This window comes from Pongo pygmaeus, chromosome 1 (genome assembly GCF_028885625.2).
Source record: "Pongo pygmaeus isolate AG05252 chromosome 1, NHGRI_mPonPyg2-v2.0_pri, whole genome shotgun sequence".
Taxonomy (NCBI): Eukaryota; Metazoa; Chordata; class Mammalia; order Primates; family Hominidae; genus Pongo; species Pongo pygmaeus.
This window is the reverse complement of record NC_072373.2, coordinates 141,099,805-141,124,384: the sequence shown is the minus strand read 5'-3', so window position 1 is coordinate 141,124,384 and position 24,580 is coordinate 141,099,805. Positions and strand designations below refer to the sequence as shown.

General features: G+C 37.6%; 1 protein-coding gene across 3 annotated transcripts in view; it reads right to left on the bottom strand.

Moving 5' to 3' along the window:
- Nucleotides 1-465: 465 nt before the first annotated feature.
- Nucleotides 466-24,580, bottom strand: part of KYAT3 (kynurenine aminotransferase 3) — a 66,804-nt gene continuing 42,689 nt past the window's right edge. For all 3 annotated transcript variants that reach the window (XM_063653014.1, XM_054477356.1, XM_054477346.2), the window contains 6 exons: nt 19,746-19,822; nt 17,686-17,775; nt 13,728-13,914; nt 8,033-8,106; nt 7,691-7,777; nt 466-933 (listed from right to left, as the gene is read on the bottom strand). In XM_063653014.1, coding sequence (XP_063509084.1) covers nt 871-933; nt 7,691-7,777; nt 8,033-8,106; nt 13,728-13,914; nt 17,686-17,775; nt 19,746-19,822 — 578 coding nt within the window. In that variant the 3' untranslated portion in view covers nt 466-870. The remainder of the gene's footprint in view (nt 934-7,690; nt 7,778-8,032; nt 8,107-13,727; nt 13,915-17,685; nt 17,776-19,745; nt 19,823-24,580) is intronic.

Sequence of the window (24,580 nt, the reverse complement as noted above, 5' to 3'; positions counted from 1 at the left end):
GTGATGTTTTGAAAAGAGCTGAGGAGAAGGAGATGGAGGAGAGAGAGGGACAGAGAGAGAGAGAGAGAGAGAAGGGAGAGCATGAGCACAAGACAGCAATAATGAGCTGGAAGAGTAGGTCATTATAGTGGGAGACGATGAATTTGTGATCTCAAAAGGTGAAGCCCACTTGAATGATAAAAGCCTCAGGGAGCCACCAAGGCAGGGGTGGCTGAAGTGCAGTGGAGGCGAACATCACCAGAGGTGAGGATGTCAAAGTATGGAAAGCCTGGCTAATCCATGTGGACCTGAAGCCACCGCAAATAACAGCAGTACTTGGGGTATGAAGCAAAACTGTGAACAGAGTTCAAGGTCATTGGTAAATGAAAGGGAGGAACTACAGGTGGGTACACAAAACAAATAGATGTGGTTGAGGGGTGGAACTGGTTAGGAGTTTTTACACAATGGTGGAAACATGAAACCGGCTAAAGTCAGATGAGTGTTTATTGTTTGCCAGGCTTTTTGCATACATTAGTCCATTTAATTCTCAGAAACGACCTTCATATGAAACAGGTACTGATTTTATTCTGAGAGATTTATAATGAGAGAACCGAGTTACTGAGAGGTTAAACATCTCACAGTTCTTATCCACTATGTTATGCTGACTCTTATAAAATGATTGTGGAAGGTGTGTTAATACATTTCAACTGGAAAAAAATGGTCAGATCCCCTGAATATTGTTAGGAGCTGGGTTAACCGCTTTGGAAAAACAATGGAAATATTTAAATTCCAGTTGTACTGAAATACCTCCTAACATCCAGCAGGTGGCAGCACTAAGTAACAATTCCATACTAGGTCATCTAACAGAAACATTAATCCATTCTGCACAAATCAAGACTTCTGTACACTCCATGCCTTGATGATTTCTTCAGCAGCATCTAGTGTGCTGTCTTTCTGTAAATTAATGAAATAATCATTATTATAGATAGACATAAATTCAAGATGAAGCAAAGATTTAAATATACAACATAATGAAGATTTAAGTGAATATCTGATCTCAAGTGAAGAAAAATTTTCAAAGTGAAAAAGCAAAAGCAAAACCCAAAACAGGAAAACAGTTAACCAAATGAATTATAATTACAGAAACAGGTCAAAGGGTGCAGAAGAGTTTACACTGAAAAATAATAGCTGTCTGCTCCACCCCTTTTCCACCCGTTTCTATGACTCCCTCTACCTTCAAGATAACTTTTTATGGCAATTTCTGGTTTTAGTTCTAATGGCTACCACCAAAATCTAATAATGTACTCATGCTTCTGTTTCCTTATTTGTGAACTTCGCATATTATCTACTATATCTATACTTTGCTCTGAACAAAAAAAAATTAGTTCATTCACACTACTCTGCCCCTTGCTTTCAAGGTTTCATAGTTGTAATTATTGAAAAACAGTTTATTTTTTGAATAAGTGATTCATACATATAGCATAAAATTAAACAGAGGTGTAAGCAGAGACAAATCCAGCCTTCTGTTGTTCATCTTCTGTTTCTCTACTTCTTTTTCTTTGTCTTCTCTCTCCACCAGAATGATTCAGTCTGAAAGCCAATAGGTGAGGCTGAGCAAAGCGGCTGTCCATGTATAGGGCTGGGAGAGCCTTGGCAACCCTAGTGCAGGACACTGCAGCCAGAGTGGAGTGAGCAGGGTGGCCAGCACGGGTGTCATGAGGTGATAGTGCTGGCTGGAACAGGATGTCAGAGTCTGAGTGGGGTAAGTGAGGCACCTGTATGGTAGGGTGGCCTCATGCAGGGTCCTGGAGCCTGGATCAGATGAGGCAGGCATCTGGCATGGTATCAGTGCCCAAGAGGGGCAAGGAGGGCTTCTGTGTAGTAGGTGACAGTGGTGGCCTGGTATGGGGTATTGGAGACCTAGATGGGGGCACTTCTCCAGGAGGATGACAGGACAGGTCAGCATGGGTGATAAAGCCCAGGTGGGGTGAAGATGTAGTGTAGTAGCCTGGCACAAAATGTCAAAGCCTGAACGGGGAAAAGGGTATCCTCTCAGGGACTGGGAAGGTGAGGGGTGCAAGTGGCTTTGACAAGAGATTGATCCCACACAGAAGTATTGATTAAATTAGTAATTACATGACTAGTGACCAAATCTGGGAAAATCTAAGTATCAAAATAAGTAATAATAATAATAAATTATAGCCCACTGTACTACAAAATAAAAATCCAGAAGTCTACATTGATACATATGAATAAGTTAATAAATAAATTGCTTAATGAGATATGGAATATTTTCATAGTACCTTACTACAAAATATTTATTATTTAACAAGAAAAAGTATAACTTTATAGTAGAAAAGACTGGCAAACACCACCTTAATCAGGTGGTTAAAGTTAACATCACTGGTAATAGGAATAATTGAAATCATGTGCCTCCTGATACAATGAAAAGGATAGAGCATCATCACTTCTGTGGTTTCCCGCCGAAGTGCATAGCCTGAATCTAAGCATGAGGAAACATCAAACTTAAATTGAGGTACTTTCTTAAAAATAATTCATTGATAATTTTCAAAGTATCGAGATCATGAAAGTCAAAGAAAACTGAGAAACCATTCTAGCTTGAAGGAGACATGACAACTAAATGCAAGGCATGATTCTAGCCTGAATTAATTAATTATTATAAAAAGGACATTATTGGGACAATGAATGACATTTAAATCGGGTCTGAGGATTAGATGGAGTATCAAGGTTAACTTCATGATTTTGAGGGTTATATTGTGGTTTGGGAGGAGAATGTCTTGTTTATGAAGAATACAGAAGAAAGTATATGGGGGCGATAGGAGCATCATCAGTAATTAAGTTGACGACTTACTCTGAAATAGTTTAGAAAAAAGTTCTTGAAACTTTTAGGTTGTGATCATTTAAAAATATTCGTTTTAAAGTAAGTCAGCTTCCCACCTATCTTCCTCAGTCACTCAGTTTTTCTCTCCAGAGGCAACACTGGGATTTCATTATATATTTTTCCAGAGATTTTCATCTATCTTTCTTTTTAAAATTGTATATTTTTTATTGTTCTTGTTTATTTATTTTTAACTTTTATTTCAGGTTTGGGGGTACATGTGAAGGTTTGTTACATAGGTAGACTCATGTCACAGGGGTTTGTTGTACAGATCATTCCATCACCCAGGTATTAAGCACAGCACCCAATAGTTACCTTTTCTGCTCCTCTCCCTCCTCCCACCCTCCACCCTCAAGGAGGCCCCAGTGTCTGTTGTTCCCTTCTTTGTGTTCATGAGTTCTCATTATTTTTGGCTCCACTTATAAGAGAGAACATGTGATATTTGGTTTTCTGTTCCTGTGTTAGTTTGCTAAGGATAATAGGCTCCAGCTCCACCCATGTTCCTGCAAAATACATGACTTCATTCTTTTTTATGGCTGCATAGTAGTCCATGGTGTATATGTACCACATTTTCTTTATCCAATCTGTCATTAATGGGCATTTAGGTTGATGTGAATGTAGCATCATTTATTCAAGCAGCCCCCACTGGTGAATAATTTTGTTGTTTACAATATTTTGCTATTACAAATGATGCCTCAGTGAAAATCCTTGAATATAAGTCATTCAAAATGTGCAACTAAATCCACAAGAAAACACTTGTGGAAGGAGAATTGTTGGATCAAAGGGTATGGGAAATCACATCTGAATAGAAATTTTCAAACTAACCATCATAGAGATTTTACAAATTATACTCCCACTCTCAATTTGTGAGAGTGTTTTATGAAACTTTTTAGTTGTTTTGGTTGTTTCCAATCTAAGAGATAAAATTTCTTTGCAGTTCTATTTTTCATTTCCCTTACTATGAAATAAGTTTGACAACTTTTATAAGTTTAACAACTACTAAGGATCTTACCCATAATATTATAAAGTGCTATTTTTACCTTAAATTTATTTACTTTTATCACTTTTATTTTGCTCTGAATTCAAACTGATTTCTTTCAATTTCTATTTTCTTGGTATGTTTTTGTCATTCTTTTATTTTTAGCCTTTCTAAGAGGTGGAGTTAGGTGTGTCCACTTTCCCTAGAAACTTCCAGCTACTTCCACACTATCTGCCAATATTGACTGCTGATGTAAGAAGAGTCTGGGCCCATACTGATCCTCCTCTTCTGGCCCCTCTGGAGGCCTTGATCTTATTGTCTAGGTGACCAAAGGAATTGTCTTTGAGGCCCAATATATCAAGCGAGGTATATGTCAGTGTTAATAATTGTGTGACAATTATTATTATATCCAGGTTCCATTTGTTCTGCTCTTATTTTTTTCTAGCAACTCTACATATTTTATTTTTCCTCTGCATCAATAATTTTTCTGCCTAATATTTTGAAAATTATTTGTTCCTTTCCACTTCCTTTTGCTCACTTATCTCCATCCTTAATGTCCTTACAGAAGTATTTAGTGCTCTTTGTGGTGTTTCTATTAATAATGTCACCATAATTTCTAATAGCTTTATTTTTTCTTTTCAATTTCCTACCTGAACTCTGAAAGCTCCCATTTGATCTTCTTATAATATCTTACTCTATCTTCCCTGAAATCATAAAATCTCTGCTTTCTCATTTTAAAGGTTTTAAATTTGAAATAGCACTAATTTTATTTGCTCCATGGCAACATTTTTTTTGGGCGAATATTCTCTAACACTTGTTTTTCCTTGTACCTTTCTCTTTTCCTTATAGTGTCCTATATAGATTCACAGTTGGTTCCTCTTTTATTATTATTATTGTTATCATATTTTTTGAGACAGAGTCTGACTCCATCACCCAGGCTGGAGTGCAGTGGAGCAACCTCAGCTCATTGCAACCTCTGCCTCCTGGGTTCAAGTGATTCTCATGCCTCAGCCTCCCGAGTAACTGAGATTACAGGCATGTGCCACCACACCCACCTCAATTTTTTGTATTTTTAGTAGAGATGGGGTTTCACCATGTTGGCCAGGCTGGTTGTGAACTGCTGACCTCAAGTGATCCTCCTGCCTCGGCCTCCCAAAGTAATGGGATTACAGGTGTGAGCCACTGCACCTGGCCCCTCCTCTTTGATTATCAATCATTTTTGATTGAATTCTCTTTGTAAGCTTCCACTGCCAAAGCATGTACTATACCTATTGTTCTGAGTAATAAGCATGCTACCTGCTGGCTTTGTCTGTGATTTGAAAATAGATTTGCTGATTTATATAAGGGAGAAGCTGGGGCAGCACCAGAAAAGAGCAGAAATTCTCCTTGTCTCATAGTAAAATTTAATACAGTTGATGTAGGGTTCAGTGGGTGAGAGTTCTTTTAGACCACACTTCTTACCAAATAATTAAATTGGCTATCCCCAATTTAAGACATCTCTTCCGCATTGCTTCAACATAGCTTTTAGCAAAATGACAGGAGTAAATGAGGAAATCTATAGACCAACCAGAGTCTCCTTTCCACCTTGCCTTACATAGTTTCCGGATGACACGACTGTATGTTTTTGCCCTGTTTCCTCCATCATGCCAAACTGTCTAGAGAAGTTCCTGCTGCCAGTGCATCGACTGCTCCTATTGTTCTCAATAATGAGTATGCTGCCTGCTGGCTTTGTCTGTAATTTGAAGATGTAAAAGCAGGATCTTTTCTAGGGATCTTCCCTCTACCATCACCTTCACAGTATTTAGCAGCCTTTCCTTAAACACTGGGGAATTTGTTTTCTATTATCTTAGTTGTTTTTAAATAATTTCTAAAAAGAGATTGGGGAGGGCTGGATTTACCATTTTAAAACTGGAAGTCCTACGTTACTTCTTTCTTCTGTTAGTTTTGTTTACAATTTCAAATAATATACCACTATTTCTCAATCCAGTGTAAGATGAAGGATATTAATAGCATTATCGTTCTTTAAAATTTCAGTCAATTGAATGTTTACATTGTTAGGTTGTTAATATTTATATTCTATTCTGAGCAAGTCTGGCGATCCGTTGTCTCTAAAAGTTGAAAACAGTGTTTATGTTATTCTGACTAGGTTTAAAGATGAATGGGTTGATAGAGTGTCTTGATCTTAATAAGACTATTTTCAGTACCAACAACATTTTAAAAATAGCAGTAACACACTTGGAACCTTTTAAAAAAGGAGAAGTTTGATAGTGATAAATCTCTCAGCTTTGTCAGGGATATCTACTTCATTTTCATTTTTAAAGGATATTTTCCTACATATGGCATTCTAGGCTGTTATTTATTTATTTTTTTTTATGTTGGTGCTCAGAAGACGTTATTTCATTGTATTCTGGTCTCCACTGTTTCTGATAAGAAGTTAGTTAACATTTCTACCTGGACGTGCTGGGCTCATGTGATCCTTGTACCATAAACTCCTGAGTAGCGAGTACCACAGGTGTGTGCCAGCAAGCCTGGCTAATTAAAAATATTTTTTTATAAAGACAGGATCTCATTACGTTTCCCAGGCTGGTCTTGAACTCCTGGACTCAAGCAATCCTCCCGCCTTGGTCTCCCAACATGTTGGGATTATAGGCATGAGCCACTACACCTGACCTCTGGCTGCCTTTAATATCTTATCTTCACTTTTGTTTTCAGCAGTTTATGATGTACTTAGTTGTGCTTTTAAAATATTTATCCTGTTGTATTTCATTGACCTTTTTAGACATAAGTTGCTTTTCACCAAATATGGGAACATTTTGACTATTATTCCTTAAAATATTTTTTCTGTCATATTCTCTCTCTTGTTTTTCTTGGTTCTCCAATGACACATATATTATCACTTGGTATTGTCTCATAGACCTAAGGTTCTGTTCACTTTTTAAAAATAATATTTCTCCTTTTTTCAGATTGGATAATTTCTATAAATCTGTATTCAAGTTAACCCTTTTTTTCTGACATCTTCAATACTCTCTTAGCACCATAAGTATTTCATAGCAGATATTTTACTTTTAAGTTCTTGAATTTCCATTTGGTTCTTTTTTTTTTTTAATAGTTTGAATCTCTCTGTTCACTTATTATAACCACATTTTCATCTAATTTCTTAAACATACTTCAAATGTTTGCTTTAAAGTCCTTGTCTGCTAATTTCTAGATCTGGGTCACCTTTAGGCCTATTTCTATTAACTTCTTTTTTTCTTTGCTACAGGTCATATTTTCTTGTGTTTTCCTATGTCTAGTAATTTTTCATTGTAAGCTAGAAATTGTCATATTACATGGTAAGGGGTCTGTATTATGTTGTCTTCTTTCAAAAAGTGTTGAATTTTATTTTAGTAAGCAGTTAATTTTTTTTTTTGAGACGGAGTCTGGCTCTGTTGCCCAGGCTGGAGTGCAGTGGTGCGATCTCGGCTCACTGCAAGCTCTGCCTCGTGGGTTCACGCCATTCTCCTGCCTCAGCCTCCCTAGTAGCTGGGACAACAAGCGCCCGCCACCATGCCCGGTTAATTTTTTGTATTTTTAGTAGAGATGGGGTTTCACTGTGTTAGCCAGGATGATCTTGATCTCCTGACCTTATGATCTGCCCGCCTCGGCCTCCCAAAGTGCTGCGATTACAGGCATGAGCCACCATGCCTGGCCAGTAAGCAGTTAATTTTAAAGCCATAAGCCAAAATTTAAAAACTGCATATGAGCATATCATTTTTAGAAACAGAAGAAAATAGTGCTTTAAAAATTGAAATGAGGATACTATATATGTGTTTTCAATAGAGCAGGGAACTTACTTTAATGAAGCAAAATCGCACAAACTTCTCAAACTGTGATTTAGTCTCTGAGTTACAGAATGCTGAAACGGGGATGGCTGATAGTTTCTGAAAAATAAATAGAAACATATAATAAGAAAACTACTTACACTTCAAATATTAATTTTGGTACTGCAGATACTAGAGGCAACTAGATACTTTTAAATAGTCACAATAATTTCCAAAAAGAAAAATGCTTTTAAAAGCCACAAGTGGAGTATCATATAACGTTACATTTGATCGATTTCAAAGCATACCAGCAGATTTCCTTCATAAATTAACTATAAAATATAATAGAATCTTGCAAAGAACAATAAACATTACCTTATGTTTAGTCATCCATTTCACAAACTTATAGTCATAAGGCTCATTATTCTTCATATCAGAGAGGTCTGGATCTAAAACCACAATGAAAATTAGGTGGCCTATGAATTTCTTCTGATGCAACATGTATTTCATTTAAGTCTATCAAGATTCAACATTTTCTCCTATTTAAATTAGCTTGGTTTAGAATTTTCTCAGAACATAGTCACAGAATATGCTGGAGTCTCACACTGTACGGTGGGGTGGGAAGTGAATTCACAGAGCTTTACTGATAGTCTAAGGCAGTACTCACATATGCATCAGGGTGATTAGGCTTATACATGCAGCTTTCAGCACAGGAGGAGAGTAGAAAAGGTGAAGGGCAGAGGAGGGATGCCTTTCCATTGAGAAATAAGATTCTATGATCATTACTAAGGAAATAACTGCTAAATTTATAAGTATTCATCAGTAATGATTATATCTCCACATAGCCACTCATTAGACTATAAGTTCCACAAAAGTAAAGTGTCTGTTTGGTAACCTATCGTATTCCCAAACCCTAGGTCAGTGTCTAGCACATAAGTGACAAAAAGTATATTTGTTGAATGAATAAATTAATATTATGCATTATTTATAAATACAGGATATCTGTTTAGATCTTCCAAATGCTACTCTTAGTTTTCATCTCTTGCTCCCATATATTATACTGTTTTTTAAATTTGTGAAAAAAGTCAAATATATACTCCTACTCGCTCGTGCCTCAATTTTGCTTTAAGGTCTGGGCAAGATATATCTCTGGCATTCAGTTTCAGCAATCCACATTTCATATTGTTTCAACTTTATTGACTTGTACTCTTCAATCTTCTTGAATGCCCTAAAGCAACTAATGTTGATGGTTATCGTCATCAAGGAAATTTTATAATTTATTGCTGAAAACAAATTGAGGCAGATATCTTAATTCTTTCTTCTATACATTAAATACTAGTGGTTCTTTTCAAATTAATCATGTAAAACCTTTGACACTGAAGAAAGGTTCACCTGTATTTTTAAAACAAAGCCCTAATATCCTTTTACCTGCTATTTTAATCTCCATTCTCCCCTGTGTTTTAAGGAGAACATAAAATTTCCAAGTAATAATGCCAACAACAAACTGCAATTTATTGAACACTTACTATTGGTTAAGCATGCTACATGATCATCTCATTTAGTTGTTACCACAATTCTGAGAGGTAATGATAATCCTCTGTTTACAGATAAGGAAGTCAAATTATTATTTCAAGGTATTTATGTGTAATTCAGGTTTGGCCCTAACAAAAATACCAGCTAAAAAACTTAGTCTAATTGTAAATTATGTAAAAATTCCATGTGACAGGTATACAACAGCAGTGAATTGAAGGTACACAGGTAGCCAGAGAAAGGAGTGAACACCTAAGGGAGTAGAAGAGGATTATTAACTAATTCTAATTGACCCTGTACTACTCATTTATTCTTGTAGAGCTTAGACAAAAGGAATTTATTTATTTATTTATTTTTTGAGATGGAGTTTTGCTCTCGTTACCCAGGCTGGAGTGCAACGGCATGATCTCGACTCACTGCAACCTCCACCTCCCGGGTTCAAGCAATTCTCCTGCCTTAGCCTCCTGAGTAGCTGGGATTACAGGCATGCACCACCACACCTGGCTAATCTTTGTATTTTCAGTAGAGATGGAGTTTCACCATGTTGGTCAGGCTGGTTTCAAACTCCTGACCTTAAGTGATACACCCACCTCGGCCTCCCAAAGTGCTGGGATTACAGGCATGAGCCATGGTGCCCTGCCAGAAAAAAGTAATGTAATACCATGATGCTGAAAAAGGAAAGAAGGGAATAAATATAATTATAAAGGTTTTATAGTCAGAAGGAAGTTGGAATCTATTTCTTTTGACATGCCTCAGTCAGACATCCTCAAGGGAACTAAATAAAGTCTTTCTTTATTGACAGTAAGAGTTTAAATCAAACGTGTGAGCATATTTAAGTAATCTATGAAGGCCCAAATTTGTTTTTGCATTCTTACTATCTCCTCCATAATTTTGGATCCTATTATTTCACTAGAAAAACTGTAATAATCTCATTTGAAATCTTGTCTTCTAATTACTGGATTCAGAGGCCAGCTTTGATACTTATTAGTTGATTAACTTAAGTAAATTACTTGATTCTCTATCTCCTCTATCAATAGTGATATAATAGCACCAATTTCATACAGCTTTTGTGAGAATATATTTGCAAAGCTCCTAATGTAATTCATACTGTATCATAAATTCTCAATAAATATTAACTAGTCAGCCCTTGCTATTAATTGTAAAGGGAAGTAATTACTATTTTCATGAATATTATGGTTTACTTTTATTCTCAAGCTACAATTAAATAAGAGTTTTTGTTTTTATCTCTAGTTTATGGGCCAACTTTTAGTATATGGAAGAATTATCACATTGCAAATTAAGCAGATGAAAAGGTAAAACAAAACATAAATTTCTTTATATGTAGGAAGGTTTCGTGGACATTAACATTTTTCCACATGAGTGAAGGAAGACCATAAAAAAATCTTGTTTTCATTATCAGAAAAGCTTTCCTAACCAAAATCCTTTTTGCTCCTATTATCACCACACTAGTTCAAGATCTAAGACCTAAATTAGTATTGCATATAGAATGGATTGACTGAGGAAAGAAATGGAAACTAATTAGGAGCTTAATGTAATATTCTGAGTTGTATCACTGTTCTTTTGATAGTTAATGTCACAATGTGATAAATCGAGTTTCATATCTGGAAAAGCTTGGTTCCAGGAAAGAATTGTTCTTATCTAAAAAGCTGTTTCCTTTTAGTCAAAAACTATGCAACTAATTTCATTTTTCTGTTTGCCTTTACTGTCAGGAAGTTTAGTCTCAAGTTAATGCTAATTACAATACTATGTGAACCTAGGTGACTGAAATATTTGCTTTCTTCCCCTCCTATGTGTCACCGATTTTTTTTTTTTTTAATTTAAGAGACAGGATCTCACTATGTTGCCCAGGCTGGTCTTGAACTCCCGGGCTCAAGCAATCCTCCCGCCTTGACCTCCCACATTGCTGGGATTATAGGCAGGAGTCACTGCACTGGCCATGTGTCATTGATTTTTGATTTAGATACAATCATTTCTATTTATATATTATTGCATAGAAAACTTTTAATATGAGTAGGCTTACATTCCTTTTGGAAGCATATAAAGTATAAATGTTGTTCTTTTAAAAAATAATAATTCATATGGAAATCTTGTGGATTTATGATTCAAAGGCAAAAATATAAGTGATGACAACTGTGCTAATATTTCTTTTTATCATTTCATAAAATGAACTGCACATTTAGACTCAATATAGAAAAAGCACTTCCCAAATCTCAGAGTCTAGAATACCTTAAGGGGTTTTATATAAGCATAGAGCAATAGGACTGCAGGAATCTTTGCTTGTCAAAGCCTCTTCTCTCACAACAAATGAAGAAATACGCTAATGTGAAAGGAAGGAGAGTGTTTCAGTTTGAGCCAAACCTCATGTAATGAATTCTTATGACTGTATGTTGCCTTGGCATCCATTGTGAATTTAAGTTGGTCTTATACCAGAAGCAGGGCTTAGTCACCCTTGACACAATTTCTGCTTCTCTTCCTCCTCACAGTTCCTCAATGTAGTTGATTCAGATATCTGCCTGAGACAACCACCTCCTGGCGAGCACCTCACTGTGGGACAGCTAGATACAACCTACTTGACTCGCCCACTGACCCCCACCCTCCTCATGGACTGCCTAGATATGCCACAGTGACCACCTCTCAGTCACAGCCTGACACCATGAGCTTGTGCCTGCTTGCTCTAAACCCATCTGTTAGAAGTCTCTGCAGGAAACCTGCTTGGGTAACACCCTGGGCCCCCAAAAAGGCTTTGGCCCGCAGATCCCACTCTCTCTCTGTTCCCCACCTGCTGGTTGAATGTGTATATCCTGGACCACTCCTCACTTCCCATTGGTCCCAGGAGGCCTGCTGCCTCCTCTGTGTCCCAACTGACCAACACACTGGAACCTAACTCTCCTCCTCCTAGAGAGTGGCTATCTCTGTGGAAATAAACTGGATACAGGTCAGACGAGAGCCACAAGGGTGTCTGCCAGTATAAACCAGTTTCCAGGGATGTCTGGTCATGGGTCAGGCACTTAACATCAGGCCATCTGCCAGGATAAACAAGTAGCCCATGAAAGGCACACTGCAAACATCCAGGACCTCCCCTGGAGCCCCATCAGGGAACAGCTAGAGTTTATAGCCACTTTCCAGAGAGACAGATCTGAAGACCAAATTATAGGAAAATCATAACACCTTACTTTTCTGAAATTTGCTAAGATGATAATGAACCATTACAAGTAAAAATTGCTAGCATCAAATGCTTATAGTAAGAAAGAACTCAGCCAGTGGCTCATGGCTGTAATCCCAGCACTTTGGGAGGCCGAGGCAGGTGGATCACTCATTAAGCTCAGGAATTCATGACCAGCCTGGGAAATGTGGCAAGACCTCGCCTCTAAAAAAAATTTAAAAATTAGCTAGGCGTGGTGGTGCCTGCCTGTGGTCCCAGCTACTCAGGAGACTCAGGTGGTGGGATGGCTTGAGCCCAGGAGGCAGAGGCTGCAGTGAGCTGAGATCACACCACTGCACTCCATCCTGGGTGACAGGGCCAGACCCTGCCTCAAACAAAACAAAACAAAACAAAATGAAACAAAACAAACTCCTATGTGAAGGATGTAAAGTTAAAAAATATGATCAATGTTTTGTTATAAAATTGAAAATTTCCTTTACTCTTTCCAGCTTTATACAATTTGGTATAAATAAAACACTTCAGTTTTTCAAGTTCATTGGCATATAACTTCATTGTAATAAAATTTGAAAACATTTAAAGCTATATTTAGAATGGCTGTAATTTCTGTCATGATAAATTAGGCTTCAAGGTTTACTATTACTAATTTTTTTTAAAAGAAAAGTTATATATGACACATTATCATGCTTCTAACTTTAGATTTGTATGGCATGTCAGAATTACATACAACAGCTTTAGATAATTTAAAAACCAATGCTTTTTGGAAACAGAACTATTTAGAATCTAGCTGTGTGGCTTCAGGGAAGTTATTTAAAACTTTCTAAATCTTCTTACCTGCAAAAATGGAGCTAATGTTTTCTTCAAAAGGGTGTTTTGAGTACATGGCACAAAGTAGACCCTCAATAAGTGTTATTCTCCCATTTATTTTATTTCGATACATTCTAAAATGGCAAATATTCCCTGATAGCTTCAAAATTTGTAGATATTTTTCTAATGAAATAGTACATTTTGTTAAGTAAAAAGGAAACTACAATTTTACTCAAATGAACACTGAGTATATAATATTATTTCACACACTTGTGTTTTAAAATTACACACCAGAAGAGAGTGATAGCAAATCCTACGTTTAATAGACTAACTAGAACAACACTGACTCCATAACCATTTAACAATGGTCACATTTAAGGTAAAAGACCTAAAAGTAAAGATAATTATAGAAAATGTAGACATTGCAAAAATCTATGCTTCTCCACAGATAAAATGCTGCTGTGGCTTTGACACCAATCTTTTCTCCATAATTCTGATATAATTTCACACGTAAGTTTCCGTATAGTTGAAATAATAAAAGCCTTTACAAACCTAGCAAAGACACATCAGCGATGATGAAGTATCCTCCATCAGGAACTATGGGTTTTAGGCCAACACTTTCAAGTAAACGTACCATCCGATCTCTTTTTACTTCTAACTCTTTTGGCAAAGAATTAAAGTAACATTCTGGGTCATCCATGCGCTTGATGTCAATCCAGAAAGCTTGAGCCAAGGCTTCCTGTTTGTTAAGAATTAAAAAATATGAAAAGGAATATGGCAATGTTATTTATTGCTTAGTTTATTGGTATAATAAATAGAGATGATCTGAATAAAATTATTGGCAAAGAAGTCACTCAGGAAATAACAGTTGAATTCCTGTGAACCTATATTAAAATCTATAGGTTAATGGAGGAATCAGTTATACCTAAATGATTAAATCTCATGTGAAGAACTGAGAATGAGTCCTGAAAATTCAAATTGAAAAAGAGCTGTTACATAAAGGTGGCTTGCTTGGAAACAAAAAGACATTAAGATATTTTCTGCTGAGGTGAGTTGTAGAATGACTTGCTAAATCTAAGTCAGAAGAACAACCAGAGAGTAGTCAGCCTCTCACCATTACATTTGGGGACAGAGTGGAAATGAAAGCTCACCTACTGTGCAAAGGAGAAATATGCCTTTCTTATTCTCCATAGGTGTGGAAATCCTTGCTGGAATTATTCATATGCCAGGAAGGTGGTCAAAGTGTAAGAGGGACTAGAAATGAGTTTCTGGAACATCTACAGTAATTCCTCTACCTTTCTTCAAGAGCCAGGACAGCAAACTGGGCCAAGGAAAAAGGCAATGTTGTTAAGTACAGTGGACTGAATGTTTGTGCCCACTCTCATATTCATATATTAAAATTGTAAACCCCAAGGTGATGGTATTAGGAGGTAGGGCCTTTAGGAGGTGATTAGGGCAGAAGGGTAGAGCCCTCAGGAACAGGATTAGTGCCCTTACAAAGGAGGGTTAGCTTGCTCCTTCCACCATGTAAGGACACAGCAAAAGTCACCATCCATGAAGAAGCATGTCCCCACCAGACACCAAATCTGCTGGTGCCTTATCTTGGACTTTGCTGCCTCCAGAACAGTGAGAAATAAATTTCTGTCGTTTATAAGCCACCCAATCCAACTAAGACATTAAGGATCAGGCAGGTAAGAGAGACTGTGTGGCAAGAGATGAGACTGGAGACAGAGAGGGGCAAGATCACAGAGATTTTATGCCAAAAGAATGCAGTAAAACAGAATTAGTAATAAATCTCCAGTACCACAAAATCTTGGAAAATAAGGATCAATTGCCTTAGCCTGGAAATCTCTGGTTTCCTGGAACCAAACATGGTTGTCCCAGGACAAAACAGAGCACCCAGCTGAAATGGAGAATAAGAGGGTTCAGAAAAAGATGTTCTGCATTCTTAGCTATATCTTTTTTTTTTTTTCTCTTGGCAACTTGTTCATTTACTATAGGAGATACTGCCTTAGAAAATTCCAAGTATAAGGAGACATAAATATCCATCCTAACTACAGCATTATCCTGGACTCCTTTCTTTTTCACATATCCCATATGTAACCTATTGACAAATAATGTTGGCTCTACTTTCAAAATATATTCAGAGTCCAATCACTTTTTACTGCTTCTACCATCCCCATCTTGGTTCAATGCACTGGCATTTCTCTCTTGGATCACTGTAACAGCTTTCTCACTCAATGGGGCAGTCAGAGTCCGTTTGCTAACACAAGCCAGACCAAGTCACTCCTGAGCTCAAAACTATCTAGTGACTTCCTGTCTCACTCAGTCCTTACAGTGACATGCATGGCCCAGCTCCACTGGACTCTCAGCTACCTCTCTGATCTTAGCTTTTCCTACTCTTCTCTCGATCATTCCATTCCAGTCTCTGTGCTGTTCTCTGATATTAACATGCCAGCCAGGCTGTCTACCACTGGGCCTTTCCACTTGTTCTCTCTGTCCAAAGGGGTTTTTCTCTAGGTAACCATGTGGCTGCTTAATCTCCTTCAGTTAGTTGTTCAAATGTTACCTTATCAGGGAGGCTTTCAAAGATTACCCTATTTAACACTGTATATCTCCCACCTGGAGCTTTATATCCTTCCTCTTCCCTATTTTATCTTTCTTCTTCATACCTATCAACATCTTTTTTTTCTTTCTTTTCTTTTTTTTTTTTTTTGAGAGGAAGTCTTGCTCTTGTTGCCCAGGCTGGAGTGTAGTGGCATGATCTCGGCTCACTGCAACCTCTGTCTCCTGGATTCAGGCAATTCTCCTGCCTCAGCCTCCTGAGTAGCTGGGATTACAGGCGCCCGCCACCATGCCCAGATAATTTTTGTACTTTTAGTAGAGACGAGGTTTCGCCATGTTGGCCAGGCTGGTCTCGAACTCCTGGCCTCAGGTGATCCGCCCACCTTGGCCTCCCAAAGTGTTGGGATTATAAGCGTGAGCCATTGTGCCTGGTTCTTTTGCCCTTTTAACTGCCTTCTAGAAAAATACTATTTTTTTCAGCATTTTGATTACCCATAGAATGATGGTAACTAAATCCCTATTTCCATAATAAATATTAAAAATATTAAATATTAAATAATATTTAAATAGTTTTTCTTTTTTCACTTTATGATGTATTCTAGAAATCTTTTTTATCTCAGTACAGTAATTATAGTATTTCCCTATTTTCTTTCTTGTTTCTTTTCTCTTCAGCAGCCAGTAGACAGAGTAATGGGTCCCAATGACATCTAGGTCTTAAAACCCAGAACTTGTAAATATGTTACCTTGCATGGTGAAAGGAACTTTGCAGATGTGATTGAAATTAAGGAGATTATCCTTAATTAATTGGACAGATTATCCATTGGGCCCAATGTTATCTCAAAGGTGCTTATAAGGGAAAAAGGGAGGCAGGAGGGTTGAAGCCACAGGAAATGTGTTGACGGAAGCAGAGGATGGACTCTTCTAGAGCCTTCAGAAGGAACACAGCAGTGCCAGCACCTTGATTTTAGCCATTTAAGACCCAATTCGGACTTCTGAGCTGAAGAACTGTAGGATAATAAATTTGTGTTGTTTTAAGTCACTAAGTTTGTGGTAATTTGTTATAGCACCAGTAGGAAACTTAATATGGTCATATAATGTTTCAATGTTTGGATAGATCATGGTTTAGTAATCAATTGTCTGTAGATGATAATGGATTATCCTCAATCATCTGCAATGAATAGCCAGGTAAGTACATAACTTCTTACATGTGCAGATAGCTTGATATGGTTTGGATCTGTGTCTTCATCCAAATCTAGTGTCCAGTTGTAATCCTCAATGTTGGAGGTAGGGCCTGGTGGGAGGTGATTGGATCATGGGAGTGGTTTCTCATGAAACCACTTGAGGCTGTTCTCATGATAGTGAGTTATTGTGAGATATGGTTGTTTAAAAGTGTGTTGTACCTCCCCACTTCTCTCCCTCCTGCTCCAGCCATGTAAGACATGCCTACTTCCTCTTTGCCTTCCACCATTATTGTAAGTTTTCTGAGGCCTCTCCAGAAGCAGAAGCCACTATGCTTTCTGTACAGCCTGTAGAACCGTGAGCCAAGTAAATCTCTTTTCTTTATAAATTATTAAGTCTCAGGTATTTCTTTACCTAAGTGCAAGAATGGACTAAAACACAATTTTAGGGTAAATTCTTAGAAGATGGATTGCTTTCATAGGGCAAACACATGTGTAATTTTGTTTGGTGTTGCCATTGTCCTTCACAGAATTTGTAGCACTTTAGATTCCTGCCAGCAATGTTTAACACACCTAAAATTGTGTTTAAAAAAAACCCCAAACCATCCTTGATAACAGTGAATATGTATCTGCTCCCCAAATTCCAAATTATATTAGAAGGCCCTGCAACAGAAGGAAAGAGAATTAAGTCAATTCAAATGTGCAATATAAAAGTAATACCTTCACCAAAAGACCATGCTTCTACCCTGAGTTACTATAACACTTACCTGTAAAGGAGTTGCACAAGTATAAATCGTGTTTTGTTGAACTGTCTGTAAATGTTTTATCAAATGATTTGGACCAATGGACCAGCCAAGCTGGAAAAGGAAAAGATAAAAGGTTTCAGAAAATCTAATTGTATATAACAAATCTGAGGCAGCAGTTTAAACTTAGTGCAATCGTTAAATATATACAATCCTAAAATGTTGGCTGGGTATGGTGACTCACACCTGTAATCCCAGCACTTTGGGAAGCCGAGGTGGGTGGATCACTTGAGGTTTGGAGTTGAAGACCAGCCTGGTCAACATGGTGAAATGCTGTCTCTACTAAAAATACAAAAAAATTAGCTGGGCATGGTGGTGGGCACCTGTAATCCCAGCTACTTGGGAAGCTGAGGCAGGAGAATCACCTCAACCCGGGAGGCAGAGGTTGCAGTGAGCTGAGATCACACCACTGCACTCCAGCCTGGGCAACAGAGTGAGACTCCACTTAAAAAAAAAAAAAAAAGTTTACACTATGAAAGTAGTACAGTATTAGTACTTAGAATCATTTCAATGGTGTTCTTTTCAAGGAACAGCTTCCAAATGGAGTCAGTAAACTCTGCTTTCATCACTAAGCTCTGCCTTTCTGAAGGTAAACAGCCTGCAATCATTATTAGCCTCTTCCTTTCTTCTAATTTGCTACTTCTGGTATTCTGGAATATTAAAAACTGGTAACAAAGCTTGTTTGATTTACAGATTAAAGTAACTCTGAAAGAGGGCCTAAGGGACTTGTAATTAAAACATATAGACTTGATTCTCCAGGCCTAATTTTTGTTTGATGCTCCCTCCTTCTTCTTCTTCTTTTTTTTTTTTTGAGACGGAGTTTTGCTTTTGTTGCCCAGACTAGAGTGCAATGGCCAGATCTCGGCTCACTCAACATCCGCCTCCCAGGTACAGGTGATTCTCCTGTCTCAGCCTCCCAAGTAGCTGGGATTACAGGCATGTGCCACCACGCCTAGCTAATTTTTTTGTATTTAGTAGAGATGGGGTTCCACCATGTTAGGCTGGTCGAGAACTCCTGACCTTAGGTGATCTACCTGCCTCAGCCTCCCAAAGTGCTGGGATTACAGGCGTGTGCTACCACGCCCGGCTGATGCTCCCTGCTTCTTACCCATGTTCAGGAGAGGTGAGGCTGGAAGAGAATTGGGTTTTAACTGGATAAATTATTGTAATAAATAATACAGTGGTTAAGTGCATGAATTCTGGAGCCAGACTTCCCGTACTGGCTTGAATTATTAGCGGGGTAATCTCAGGCAAGTCATTTAACTTCTCTGTGCTTTAGCTTTGTCATCTGTAAAATGAGGATACTAATCATACCCACCTTACAGTGTGGTTATGAGAATGAAAGAAATTAGTATATGTAAAACATTTAGAACCTGGTATATATTTAGAACCTGCCAAAATATTAGCTACTATTATTTTTTCTCCTTTTATATTAATATGCAGCAATCTGAACACTTTTTTGCAAAGAAAAAGGTGTCATAAAAGGGAAAATGACCTAATTTTTCTTACTTTTAAAGAAATAATTAGGTCTCAAAAAGGATAAAACTCAACATGAAAGCCAAATAAGTCAAGAGATAAGCAAAGATCACCAGGTATAAAAATCTATATAAACTGAATATGTATGTAATTATTCATTTATCTGTTTACTTATTTATTTCATTATTTTTTAAAGATGGTCTTGTTCTGTCTCCAAGTGGCTGGAGTGCAGCTCACAGCAGCCTCAACTTCCTGAGCTCAAGTGATCCCCCCATATCAGCCTCCCAAGTTGCTGGGACTGCAGGCATGCACCACCCTGCCTGGCTAATTTTTTAAAAATGTATTTGTAGAGACAGGGTCTCACCATGTAGCCAAGGTTGGTCTTGAACTCCTGGCCTTAAGTGATCCTCCTGCCTTAGCCTCCCAAAGTGCTGGGATTACAGGCATGAGCCACCATGCCTGGCCAGCATTTAAAACACAAAACACTCAACAAAAAATAAATAATATATAGGCCTATTTTTAAGCAATTAAATTCTTACTCATCTTACCTTCCAGCCAGTTACACTGAAAGTCTTTCCAGCACTTCCTATTGTTATTGTTCTCTCCCACATACCTGGAAAAGTAGCTAAACAGAGGAGGAAAAAAGGGTAAATATTGTTTTCCAATTAATCACATTTAGTATAATCTAAAAACATAACAAAGATACATAAATTCAATGAAAATAAGTGTATTATAGTTTAGCCAGTATAGTTATTTCTAGTTTTTTTTAGATAATGTAACTTTAATGCAAAACACAGATGAAAAGGTTACAATACTGTAATGTTGCACCAAAATAATATATAAATAGATTTAATAATTTTAAAATTAGTTCTGGGGCAGGAGTGTCAGGGGTACCAGCAGGCAGTGTTCCAGACTGCCTTAAGTGGCAGCTGTCACAGGAGCTGTAGCATTCAGTGTTCAATGTTAGCAGTGGCTGCAGTTTCAATATAATAGGCCAGTGGCAGGGCTTAGGTTGTGATCCTGATTATTGTTTAGGCCCCTTTATTTTGCCTATTTTCTGAGTGTATTTCTCCAGGCTTCCTAGAGCAATGGCTCTTAAAATGTGATCTCACACTAGCAATATCAGCATCACTGGGCAACTTGTAAGAAAGGCAAATCACTGGGCCTCATCCCAGATCTACTGAATCAGAAGCTCTGGGAATGGGACCCAGTAGTCATGTGTGCACGTGTGTGTGTGTGTGCGCGTGTGTGTGTGTATGTGTGTATGTGCATGTGTTTTGCTAACAACTTTATTGGGATATAAATCCCATAAATTCACCAATTTAAAGTATGCCATTCAGTGAGTTTACAGTATATCCATAGACCTGTGCAACTATCACCATAACCAATTTCAGAACACTTTTTTCATCCCAAAAGAAGCTCTGTACCTTTTAGCTATCACTCTTTAATATCCTCATGGCCATTGTGCCTGAATGAAACTTATCAAACACACATATTTTCTCCGTAAGGAACATCACAGCCTTCTTGCACTTAGGGATACTAGACAGCACTTCAGCACTAGGCTTGGGGGCCATTTTAAACAGCAAAATCACTGTACAGAGAACAATTGCTTATAGTGTGAATTGAAACAGAAGCAGAGCGTGGCCTTGTTTGACCTCGACTGGGAATGTGTGTAGGGTGACTCAAATTTCCCCTTTATTGATTTTGGGGTTACACGTATATTTTAGGAAGTAGGCAAATTTGCAAATACAGAACTCAAGAATAATGTGAATTGGCTGTATAATGGTTTTCAAGTTGATTAACATCTTTAGTAAAGACATTGATTCATTCGTACATCAAATATTCATTAGCAACCAACAGGTGCCTAGGGACTAAGGTCTAGAGGAAACAAAAATGAATAAGATGCAATTCTTCAAAAAATTTAATGTCTAGGGACATGAGACACATACAATGACAATTGTAATACAGTGTGATAAATGCTGTAATAGCAGGAGGCATGGAGGGTGATGCAAGAATAGAAGAGGGTGTTGAGGGTGGCTTTCTGCAGCCGGTAATTCTTAAGCTGAGACATAGAAGACCACATAGGCCATAGCCAGGCAGAGAAGGGGAATGAAGATATTTTGGGCTAAGAGAATGCAGGTAACAAAGGTCGGGAGGTCTAAAATGCAAGAGTATGTAAATTTTGCTAGACATTGGTAACAACTGGTAAATTACCATTCTGTCACTCTTCTGACAATGTCACCCACAATACTGCTTTTTGGATTCCTCAAATAATTTAGTTGTGACGTTCTTTCCATGCAACCCCCAGGTTTTTCCACTTGTTTTTCAGAAGCACAAGTGGGGGCTCTTGTATTGTTCTTAGAGTGTTGGTACACACAAAGGGAAAATAAATGCTCGTCTCTGGGAATCTAAGCTTCTGCTTTCTTGAAGTAATCTGCTCATAAGCAAGTAAAGTGCCTACTAAAATGTAAGGCAGCTACAGAAATTTCCAAAACAACGTATAAGTAATTTCAGTCTACCCTGAAATACCTGCTAAATTTGAAACAGTAGGAAAAGTATATAAATCAGAAAAGTTATAATTTTATTCTCTGTGGAATATAACAAAACCCAAAAAGATAAATGAGAAAAATAGTTAGAATGTCCACTTGAAGAAGGAATACTTTAAAATTTGATGTAAATAATTATATCCCTTCTACTTTCGAGACATTTCTGGTCTTCCAAAATACTCCAAAAGAACACTATGACACATGCCCCACTTTTCTATTTGACCAGAGAAAATCTAAACTATGTATAATGTGGACTATCACTTCCTTTAAAGTAAAGGATACATCATATATTAAAGGACTACTGTTGCACTTTGCAAATTGATGTAATAGCCATTTTGTAGCCATTTTGCATCTTTAATGTAACAAAGACTATTGTATTTGATAGAATACCTAAGTTTTAATGCAAACAAATTGCACTTTCTAAATAATGAAATAGTGTATCCATTTTTTGGTCTTATTTAAACTTTATGGGCTGTTACAAATAAAAAAAATCTAAGTTCAAAATATACATCTTGCATATCTTTAGTAAATACTGTTGCATATCTTTAGTAAATAATGTTACCAGTTACACTTTACCTGGAAGGGCTTAAAATGAGTAGATCTAAACAATAAATTTCAAGATGATCTAAAGTGATCTTTTGGGATGAATATTGCTACACTGAGTTAATTACAACAAGAAAGTAACTGTTCATGTTAACCTGATTTTCCACTGGGAAACAGTTCAAATTACGTGAGACAGAGGTCACCAACAAGATGGGCAATGGTGGACTCTGATGCAATTTAACACATGATAACATTTTGGTGTATTAAGGTGTCACACCCTGCAAATCTCTGGCTGCCTTCTCTGTTTATATATTCCCCCTGAGAAAATTCATTCTCTTCCATGTGTCCAGCTACCACCAACATTTTGATAACTGCCAAAAATATATCCCATTATAATTTGATTCTGATGATCAGGCCTATAATTATACTTGTCCCCAGATATCTATTCTTCTATGTCCTACAGACACTCAAACGCAGCAAGTTTAAAGCATGAGAAGCGGGAATTCCCTTTGCTCAGCCCTTCCGTACAAATCTGCCCCTCTCCATATTTACTCTGGTTAAAGGCCTCATCACTGCTGAGTAGTTCAGGCTAGAGATCTTAGTATCATGCTTGCTTTCTTCCCACCTTCAAATGCTATACTCTATAGTTTCTAAATAGCCCCGACGTACCATCTCCACTGCTAGGTTATCTGATTTGCTTAAGACCCTCCTCTGTGGCTGTCTCTCATCTTCGTAAAAAAAAAAAAAAATCTAGTCATGGAACCAATTCTCCTGTTTTGTTACACCTTTTGCAATAGTTCTCAAAGTAAGCTCACTGGCACTCTGGTGATCAAATTAATGTGCAGAATTTTAAAAAATCAACGTTAAGTTTTCTACCACACAATTTTCTTAAGCCTTTAGCAAATACTACCACTTATCTGATAGTGGATGCTCCAATAGTGAAACAGATGAGCATTTAGTAAATGCATATTAATGGCAAAATCAGAAAAACTCAAATGTGTTTATTTCAATAGCTTTTTGTTGTGGACAAGTATGAACAGAAGTGTGATTTTTATATTGGCTTCTAATTGTTGAATTTCCTTTAGGAAAACTGCTATTACTGTCAGGATGGAATTCACAATATCACTGTTTCATGATGTAGAACACTGTGATCTCATGGTGATCTACCACTAAAGTAAGTTTCAGAACCACTGACCTCCTCAACAAAGTTTACACTCTTTATCTCATATTCAAAGTCCTTTAGAATCACCCTAGTTTTCCACCCTGATCTATGCCAGTTACTAAAACTCACCCTCATAAATCAAACTGAGGCTAGGTTCTATGGCTTATGCCTGTAATCACAGCTCTTTGGGAGGCCGGGTCAGGAGGATCGCTTGAGTCTAGGAGATTGAGAATAGTTCCAGCAACATAGTGAGATGCTATCTCTACAAAAATTTTTAAAAAATTAGCCAGATGAGGCGGTGCAGACTTGTAGTCATAGCTACTTGGGGGGCTGAGGCAGAAGGATTGCTTGAAAGCAAAAGTTTGAGATTACAGTGAGCTCTGCGCCACTGCATTCCAGCCTGGGTGACACAGCGAGACCCTGTCTCTTAAAAAAAATAATAATAATAATTAAGGCCGGGCACGGTGGCTCACGCCTGTAAACCCAGCACTTTGGGAGGCTGAGGTGGGTGGATCATGAGGTCAGGAGTTTGAGACCTGCTTGGCCAACATGGTGAAACCCCATCTCTACTAAAAGTAAATTAGCCAGGCGTGGTGGCGTGCACCTGTAATCCCAGCTACTTGGGAGCCTGAGGCAGGAGAATTGTTGGAACCCAGGATGCGGAGGTTGCAATGAGCTGAGATCACACCACTGCACTCCATCCTGGGCGACAGAGCAAGGGTCTGTCTCAAAAAAAAAAAAAAAATTAAATAACTTATTTACCTTTCTTCTTCTTTGTTTTTAAAATTTAAATAATCATTTACCTTTCTTAAGTGTATCTTGACCTTTCATACCTCCTTGTCTAAGTATATGCTAGTTTATGTTTTAGGAATTTAGTTTCTATTTCTCTGTTTAGCTAATTCTCTATCTTTTGGCCACTCCTTTTTTATTCCCCTCAAACAGTTGCTTTCTCTTCCCATCTCTATAGCAACTTGTAATATACTATAGGAATAATTATGGCACATGCAACAATGCAACAATTTAATATATAAGTGCATTACATTTCTTATTTTTATTTTTCTTAAAAAAAATTAGCTGGGTATGGTGGTCTGTGCCTGTAGTTCCAGCTACTTGGGAAGCTGAGGTGGGAGGA